This window comes from Sinocyclocheilus rhinocerous, unplaced genomic scaffold, assembly GCF_001515625.1.
Source record: "Sinocyclocheilus rhinocerous isolate Xijiao unplaced genomic scaffold, SAMN03320098_v1.1 scaffold2875, whole genome shotgun sequence".
In the NCBI taxonomy this organism is placed as follows: Eukaryota; Metazoa; Chordata; class Actinopteri; order Cypriniformes; family Cyprinidae; genus Sinocyclocheilus; species Sinocyclocheilus rhinocerous.
In genome coordinates this window covers 53914-63724 of record NW_015634030.1, presented here as the reverse complement: position 1 = coordinate 63724, position 9811 = coordinate 53914, and the positions used below count along the sequence as shown (strand labels likewise).

Sequence of the window (9811 nt, the reverse complement as noted above, 5' to 3'; positions counted from 1 at the left end):
GTGTGTGTGTGTGTGTGTGTGAGCGTGTGAGGGTGTGTGGTGTGTGTGTGTGTGTGTGTGATTGATTGAGAGCGAGAAACGCAGGAGCTCCTACCAGTTATACGGCAGCTTCCCGTCTCGCTCGAAATTCACGAAATTCACGAAGGTTTCAGCGCCGCACTCCCTGAAATCAGACAAATGATAAAGACCATTAACATCACTTAAAGGAGCTCCTACCAGTTATACGGCAGCTTCCCGTCTCGCTCGAAAGAAGCGAAATTCACGAAGGTTTCAGCGCCGCACTCCCTGAAATCAGACAAATGATAAAGACCATTAACTGCTCAAAAATCACTTAAATGTAGCACTAATTTCATCAATCCGCACTAATCCAATGCACTTTCAGATTCTGAAACATTGCAATCCATGTGCATTACACTGCAAAAATTATGTTTCTCGTTTTACAGTATTAAATAAAGTAATAAAAAAATATCACAGATATTACTCCTGCCGGTAACGGAAACTCAAAATAAGAAGGCTGTCATAATTTTTGACGCATCAAAGTAACGTGAGTTAAGTAATCAGATTACTTTTTTTAAAGTAACTAGTAAAGTAATGAATTACTTTTAAATTTAAAACGAAATATCTGAGATACGCTTTCAAATAAGTAATGCAAGTTACTGCAGGTTTATTAATTTAATTTTAGCTGTTAAAGGGTCCTTATAGTTGCCAAAAATATAACATATGGGTTTTTTGTTATTAAAAAAAGAAATAAACAAGCCCAGCTCAGGTGACAAAAAGTAACGTAATGCATTACTTTCAATAAAAAGTAACTATGTAACGCAATTAGTTACTTAGTTACACAATATTGTAATGGATTACTTTTAAAAGTAACTTTCCCCATCACTGCTCACCCTTACGTCGAATGCTTTTCTTCTGCGAAACACAAACTAAGACATTCTGAAGTGTGTTTCCGCTGTTTTTGCAAACACAGTGAAAGTCGATGGGGTCCAAATCAACAAAAACATAACCGGGACATTTTACAGCATCTCAATGAGTAAACGATGACAGCGTAAACTACTTCTTAAATCAAGACACATTTACTTGAGAAGCAAGATATTAGTCTTGTTTTAATAAAAATGCATCAAAATGAAGTGAGTTTTTGCTTAAAACTGGAACAAACATCTGAAGGAGTCAAAAAAAATCATCTTGTTTTCCCTTTTAATTAAGTTGATTCTTCTGAGCCCATTATCTGTTTTTGTTTTTAGCTTTTGATGCATTTTCCATAAAACAATATTCCAAGTCACTTTGCATCTCAAGTACTGGAAAATGACAAAAGTACTGACTTTTTGCAACCAAAAAATTTGTAGAGTCACATGATGAGCGGCTGATTTTCTGTTAAAGCATGAATGTGAATGAGCTGAGTGATGTTGCTCACCGGCTCAGCTCCATGTGTTTCTTGCGCAGCACCAGCAGAAAGAACGCCAGCAGACTGATGAGCAGAACACTGAGAACCGCCAGCGCAGAGATCGCCGCCACACTCGGGTTCATCTCGCGCACTGCACACACACACACACACACACACACACACACTACAGCTTCATTCACTGAGACACTGAACTCTTCAATTCACCAGTCTGAGAGAAACAGAGCTCAGAACTACGAAAGCTCATTTCCGCCGCTTAACTGAGATGTAACCGCGCAACTGCGTGTGTTGTGAAGTCAGAATCGCAAATTGCAATTCTGAGAAAAAAAGTCACAATTAAGAGTTTATATCTTTCAATTCCGACTTTTTTTCTAATCAGTGCAACTTTATTTTCTTGCATTAATGAGTTTATATCTAGCGATTCTGGCTTTTTCTCTGAATTTCAATCTTAAAATTCTGACTTTTTCTCGCAATTACAAGTTTATATCTTGCAATTTTTACTTTATTTCTCACAATTCTGACTTTATTTCTCATAATTGCAACTTTATTTCTCAGAATTTTGACTTTATTTCTCATAATTGCAACTTTATTTCTCAGAATTTTGACTTTATTTCTCATAATTGCAACTTTATTTCTCACAATTTTGACTTTATTTCTCATAATTGTGACTTTATTTCTCAGAATTTTGAGTTTATTTCTCATAATTACTGTCGATTGTCTGACCCCGCCCATCTTGTTACCTCATTATTGTATCAGTTATTCCACCTGTGTCTCCCTCGTTACCTGCCCTACTTAGTCTCCTTGTGTTTGCAGTCCTGTGCTGTTTCGTTATTTGTCGTATGTGGTCTAATGTGTCTGTGTGCTCCTTGTTTTAGCCTGCTATACCTGTTCCTGTGTGGCCTTGCCAAGCTGCGCCCTGTTCTGGCCTTCCTGCCGGTTTTTCCCCCTTGGGGTAGCTTTTGTTAGTTTTGTTTATTTTTATTATTAATAAAGAGCCCGATTGCTGCATCTCTGAGTCCTCGCCTCATCTCTCCACACGGACCGTGACAATATCTTGCAATTCTGACTTTATTTCTCACAATTGTGACTTTATTTCTCATAATTACGAATTTATTTCTCAGAATTGCGAGTTTGTCATGAGAAACAAAGTCTCAGTTGCGTTTCTTCTCTGTTATTGGACGGTGGAAGCGGCTCAGTGTGTGTTTTTCTCTGTTATTGAGCGGCGGAAGCTCAGTGTGTGAAAGCTCTCCTCACCGGATGTGCTGACGGTGATGAACGCCGGCTCACTGGCGCTGCTGTAGCTGCTGCTGATCACGCTGCAGTTGTATGAAGAGGACGGCTGCAGTCCTGACACGGTCACGACACGAGCGGCGGTGAGCAGTGGCTCATGCACCTTCTGAACCACACACACACACACACACACACACACATGACGAGCCTCGATCCCACAATACACTGCTGCCATTCTGATGAAGGCTGAGGCTTTAAAGCGCCGGGATCCGGAAATACATCACAACACATCAGTAACACTTCACATTTGTTACAATTAGTTACTAACAATTACAATGACTTCTAAAGCATTCATTAATCTTAGTTAATGTTAATTTCAACATTAACTGATGCATTATCTGTTATTAATTTATGGACCTGAGAAACATAAACTAACAATGAACAGTTTTACTAACTAACCTTAACAAAGACTGCACTACTGTAACAAATATATTGGTAATTGTTAGTTAATGCATTAACTAATGTTAACTAATAGGACCTTACTGTAAAGTTTTACTGAGTGGCAACACTTTAAAATAAGGTTTTACATTAGTTATCACAAACTAACCATGGAAAATTATTCTTTAAGCATTGGGAAATTATTCTTTAAGCATTTATTAAGTTTATTTAATTTACTAATTAACATTTACTAATACGTTATTAAAATCAAACATTATTTTATAATATTAATATTATGTAACTGAGCTAACGTGAGCTAATAAACAAAAAAAAGGTGCATTTTTAATAGTGCTGTCAAATTGATTAATCGTGAAAGTTTGTTTACATAATATATGTGTGTATTGTGTATATTTATGTATAATATAAATCATAAATAAATATGAATATGAATATTTCTTAAATATATACAAGTATGTGTGTGTATTTATATATACACATATATTATGTAAACACAAACTTTTATTTTGGATGCGATTAATCGATTTGACCGCACTATTTATTTTTTTACAAAGATTAATAAATACTGTAACAAATGTGTTGCTCGCTGTTAATGTTAGTTTATGTTGCATTAACTAGTAGGACCTTACTGTAAAGTGTTAATGAATTACGAATCGTGAATAAATAAATTATTTGTTATATTTAATTAATGCATTATCTAACATGAACTAACAATGAACATCTGATTATTATTTTTTATTATTATTATTTTATTATTTTTATTATTATTATTATATTATTTTTTTACATTGTATAATTTCCAATTCAAATTCCAACTTTTGATTGAAAGGGAGGCAATATTTTTGGTTTAGAATTTTGCGCAAAACACTTTTTTATACATAACATATAAAAACTGGGGATGTCATCTGACACTGTCGAGAAATTTCCAGCATGCGTTCAGGGTGTTTTTCCACCCAAGATGAAATGTCAGGTAATCAGCAGCATGTGTACTTCCCAACAGGGTGTCTGGAATGATTTGGATCATTACAGGTGAGACCTGGAATTCAACTTGGCTTTAGTTTCCCAGTAAAAAATGAGAGAGTGAGAGAAACATCTGGCTTTTTCTGTTTCTGACAAAGAGAGTGCTCATTTGGCTGTTTGACTCCTCATCTGAAAATATCAGGGCTTAAAAGTCATAGGAAAAGTGAGATAGAGAGAGATGGATAAATATCTTTTGCACTGCTGCTGGAAAGTGGAGTAATGACCTTCAGAAAGGTACAGTTCTACACACTGCAATTTCAGGAGAGTAAAAAAGAAATAAAGTTACTCTTAGAATCCGAATGTGAAGTTTCAAAAATGCAACAGATTTTTACTGAATTTAATTACAGATCCACACTATTACACTCTTATTGTGTACATCAACATATTGTACTGCAAATTGTTAAATAATGTTAAATATGTTAAATGTTTTATTATATATTTTAATTATATTGCATATTATTGTAAAATATTTTTAAATATTTTATTTATACACAATATACTTTTTAATTTAATGGAATAATAACTCAAGAGATCTTCTTGAAATTGGAGTACAGAATGAGAGAAGACTGATGTTTGTAACCACATGGGAAATGTTCTGTAAGCCTGCAGCTCATATGTCAGTCTGCGTCCTGTTGTTACAGGTGTTTTATTCAAGGCTGAGCATGAGATGATGGAGGATTGTGCACAGGGACATCAAACTCTGTCCAGCAGCACACACAGAGGTTCAGGGCACAGTGAAATGCTCACAGGGTCTGCCATCTCAGCTCTCTAGAGATGCAACTTTATTTCTCACAATTCTGACTTTATTTCTCATAATTGCAACTTTATTTCTCAGAATTTTGACTTTATTTCTCATAATTGCAACTTTATTTCTCACAATTTTGACTTTATTTCTCATAATTGTGACTTTATTTCTCAGAATTTTGAGTTTATTTCTCATAATTACTGTCGATTGTCTGACCCCGCCCATCTTGTTACCTCATTATTGTATCAGTTATTCCACCTGTGTCTCCCTCGTTACCTGCCCTACTTAGTCTCCTTGTGTTTGCAGTCCTGTGCTGTTTCGTTATTTGTCGTATGTGGTCTAATGTGTCTGTGTGCTCCTTGTTTTAGCCTGCTATACCTGTTCCTGTGTGGCCTTGCCAAGCTGCGCCCTGTTCTGGCCTTCCTGCCGGTTTTTCCCCCTTGGGGTAGCTTTTGTTAGTTTTGTTTATTTTTATTATTAATAAAGAGCCCGATTGCTGCATCTCTGAGTCCTCGCCTCATCTCTCCACACGGACCGTGACAATATCTTGCAATTCTGACTTTATTTCTCACAATTGTGACTTTATTTCTCATAATTACGAATTTATTTCTCAGAATTGCGAGTTTGTCATGAGAAACAAAGTCTCAGTTGCGTTTCTTCTCTGTTATTGGACGGTGGAAGCGGCTCAGTGTGTGTTTTTCTCTGTTATTGAGCGGCGGAAGCTCAGTGTGTGAAAGCTCTCCTCACCGGATGTGCTGACGGTGATGAACGCCGGCTCACTGGCGCTGCTGTAGCTGCTGCTGATCACGCTGCAGTTGTATGAAGAGGACGGCTGCAGTCCTGACACGGTCACGACACGAGCGGCGGTGAGCAGTGGCTCATGCACCTTCTGAACCACACACACACACACACACACACACACATGACGAGCCTCGATCCCACAATACACTGCTGCCATTCTGATGAAGGCTGAGGCTTTAAAGCGCCGGGATCCGGAAATACATCACAACACATCAGTAACACTTCACATTTGTTACAATTAGTTACTAACAATTACAATGACTTCTAAAGCATTCATTAATCTTAGTTAATGTTAATTTCAACATTAACTGATGCATTATCTGTTATTAATTTATGGACCTGAGAAACATAAACTAACAATGAACAGTTTTACTAACTAACCTTAACAAAGACTGCACTACTGTAACAAATATATTGGTAATTGTTAGTTAATGCATTAACTAATGTTAACTAATAGGACCTTACTGTAAAGTTTTACTGAGTGGCAACACTTTAAAATAAGGTTTTACATTAGTTATCACAAACTAACCATGGAAAATTATTCTTTAAGCATTGGGAAATTATTCTTTAAGCATTTATTAAGTTTATTTAATTTACTAATTAACATTTACTAATACGTTATTAAAATCAAACATTATTTTATAATATTAATATTATGTAACTGAGCTAACGTGAGCTAATAAACAAAAAAAAGGTGCATTTTTAATAGTGCTGTCAAATTGATTAATCGTGAAAGTTTGTTTACATAATATATGTGTGTATTGTGTATATTTATGTATAATATAAATCATAAATAAATATGAATATGAATATTTCTTAAATATATACAAGTATGTGTGTGTATTTATATATACACATATATTATGTAAACACAAACTTTTATTTTGGATGCGATTAATCGATTTGACCGCACTATTTATTTTTTTACAAAGATTAATAAATACTGTAACAAATGTGTTGCTCGCTGTTAATGTTAGTTTATGTTGCATTAACTAGTAGGACCTTACTGTAAAGTGTTAATGAATTACGAATCGTGAATAAATAAATTATTTGTTATATTTAATTAATGCATTATCTAACATGAACTAACAATGAACATCTGATTATTATTTTTTATTATTATTATTTTATTATTTTTTATTATTTTTATTATATTATTTTATTATTATTGTTTTTTATTATATTATTATTATTATTATTATTACATTTCTCTTTGTTAATGTTAGTTAATAATACAGTAGTTCATTGTTTATGTTAGTTCTCAGTGCATTGACTAATGTTTAATGTTCCTGTAGAAGCATTGCTCATCCTCAGTTCAGTGTAGTTAACTAATGTTAACAAATGAAACCTGGCTGTAAATTGTTACTGAGTTATAGTGCACAAATTCCTCCTGCTTTTATCATCACACACAGAACCATAAAGAACCTCCATCACGATCTGCATCTCCAGATGTTGTTATGATATTGATCAGTAGCTCTTACTTTGCTCTCTCTGTTGACTCGCAGCGGTCTGCAGACGATCTGATAGAAGTCCACGACGCCGTCCTCCGTCCAGAGCAGCGTGACGGCCGCGTCGGTGGCGTTGACCACGTACAGCGACTTCGGAGGAGCCGGTTCTGTTCGCAAAACAGCCAAACGCCACACTACTTACAAGAAAACAGCTTAAAAACAACTAAAATAAAAGGGAGCAGCCACGACAGTCCTGACAGCGTCTGAACAAGAAGTTATTACGAGAACAGAAAACACACGCTCAGCAGTAAACTAGCAGCGCTTTTAGTTTTAGTTCTGGACTTGATTGTGCGAACAGCTCCGACTTCACATTCACTAAAGGAAGTTAACTGAGTGCTGTGGATTACTTGTGATGTTTTTATCAGCTCTCGTTCTGACGGCACCCATTCACCTGCCACTGACCGAGTTTGATGATGTGCGGCGCAGACGTGTTGCGGCTCGTCTCGGTGCAGGCGGACACGGTCAGGTTGTAGATGTCTCCGGGAGGAAGAGCCAGAGACGCCTTCATCATGTTGCGGGTCACCTGAAACACAGTCGTCAGGCGCAGCGATGAGTCGGAGCCCATAGCAACCGTCTCCATGGCGACACTGCACATTCACACAGGCTTCAGTGGAGAGGTCTGTGTAATACATCTCAGCTGGGCTCCATGTGTGTGGAAACATTCATCCGTCGCTAATTAAACGTGAGATAAATGTGTGTGTGCGCTGGGTAATTAGATTCATTATCTCATGAGTCTCAGAGAGTCTTACCCTCATATTACTGCGGTAAATCACTAGCTACTATAAACATTATAATTATAATCTAATTAATGATAAATAAAATTAGATTAAAAAATAAAAAGATGGGCATCATTTAATGTAATAAAAACTTGAATGTGATCTGATTGTGATTCTTCATGTGTACAATATACATAATCATTTTTTATATAAATTACATATGTTTAAAATAACACCATAATAAGTGAATATCTAATCTGCTCATGTATATATATATACATACGTAGTTTTTAAAATTATTATATTTATTTAATATTTTTTTATTAATGTATGGGTGGTTTGAGAAAAATAAATATCACATGAAAAAAAGGAATGAAATGTCCGTGGAAAACAGGGTTATCATTATTAGATAAAGCTAAAACCATAAATATATGACTTGAAATAAACATTAACTAACTTGTTTTATTTCAGCAAGTCGCCGAGGCCACTACTCATCATTCTTATTTTTGTGTAAAGTTGAAGTACTAAAATAACACAAACTAAAAACTCAAATTATTCAGACAAAACAGAAAAAAACATTTAAAAAAAATATATATATATTTATAAAAACAAATTTACTAAAACTACAAAAACTAAAATGAAACATAAAATATACTAAAATAACAAAAAATAATAAAAATTATTCAGACATAAAAAACTAATAAATATACTAAAATAACAAAAACTAAAATCTACAACTTAGTAAAAAATTCAGACATAAAAAAAACTCCAAAAACTAATAAATATTAAAAACAACAAATTTACTAACACTACTAAAATTAAAATGAAACAAAAAATATACGAAAACAACAAAAAAATTATAAAAATTATTCAGACATAAAAAACTAATAAATATACTAAAATAACAAAAACTAAAATCTACAACTTAGTAAAAAATTATTCAGACTTAAAAAAACTCCAAAAACTAATAAATATGAAAAAATTTAACAAATTTACTAAAACTACTTAAACTAAAATGAAACAGAAAATATACTAAAATAACAAAAACTAATAAAAATTATTCAGGCATTAAAAAAACTAATAAATATGAAAAAATAACAAAAACTAAAAACTAAAACTTAATTAAAAATTAGTCAGACATTAAAATACTCCAAAAACTAATAAATATGACAAAAAAACACAACAAATTTACTAAAACTACTAAAAATTAAAACGAAACAGAAAATATAAAAACCATAACAGCAAATCAATGACACTAAATAACACTGATGGAAACCAATGGAATGTGAGGAGAATGGGAAGACATTATGTAGTGTACTTGCTCTACACGTGTTGATAATGAGCAGCTGTTTGTGGCGGTGATGCTCATGTAGCAGGGTCTGTCGCCGAGACTCACGTGGATGGAGTAGCGTCTCCTCGCGCTCTTCTTCCCCGCGGCCGTCAGCTGCCAGTGCAGCAAGCGTGAGTGCGAGAGATCGGTGAACAGATCGCCGTAAGTCCAGCGCACGAACAGCGTCCCGTGAGAGTACTCCACCGTCGAGATGTGAGGCGCTTCGGGAGCTGGCGAGCACACACAGGTCAGTTAGTTAGTTAGTTAGTGAGTGACACGGGTCGGGTCAGAGGTCATGTGACCGGCGCACCTGTGACGAAGCTGACGGTGGAAGCGTTGCAGCAGACCAGCGCCGGCTCGGACCACGTCTCCATCGTCACGCGGAACTGATAGAACCAGGCCGGCAGCAGATCCGTCACTCTCTGAGGACCACAGCGCAGTAAACATGATTGTAATAGTCAGTATTTCTCATCACACTCAGCATCTCTACTGATCAGCTGAGCTGCTTCATTCAGTCAAACCAGGATTCTGACTTTCAAAAACCTGCAGCAGTCTCATTTCAGTTTGATTGAGATACTATTATATATTTATATTTATATATAT

General features: G+C 35.2%; 1 protein-coding gene across 1 annotated transcript in view; it reads right to left on the bottom strand.

Annotated features, from left to right (window-relative positions):
- The window catches only part of LOC107745277 (receptor-type tyrosine-protein phosphatase O-like), a 45402-nt gene that overhangs the window by 8739 nt on the left and 26852 nt on the right, over positions 1-9811 (bottom strand). The window contains exons 10-16 of the mRNA XM_016559125.1: positions 9519-9630; positions 9275-9438; positions 7565-7685; positions 7136-7269; positions 5601-5742; positions 1415-1535; positions 217-285 (exon numbers count right to left, since the gene is read on the bottom strand). Of these exons, the coding sequence (XP_016414611.1) occupies positions 217-285; positions 1415-1535; positions 5601-5742; positions 7136-7269; positions 7565-7685; positions 9275-9438; positions 9519-9630 (863 nt within the window). The remainder of the gene's footprint in view (positions 1-216; positions 286-1414; positions 1536-5600; positions 5743-7135; positions 7270-7564; positions 7686-9274; positions 9439-9518; positions 9631-9811) is intronic.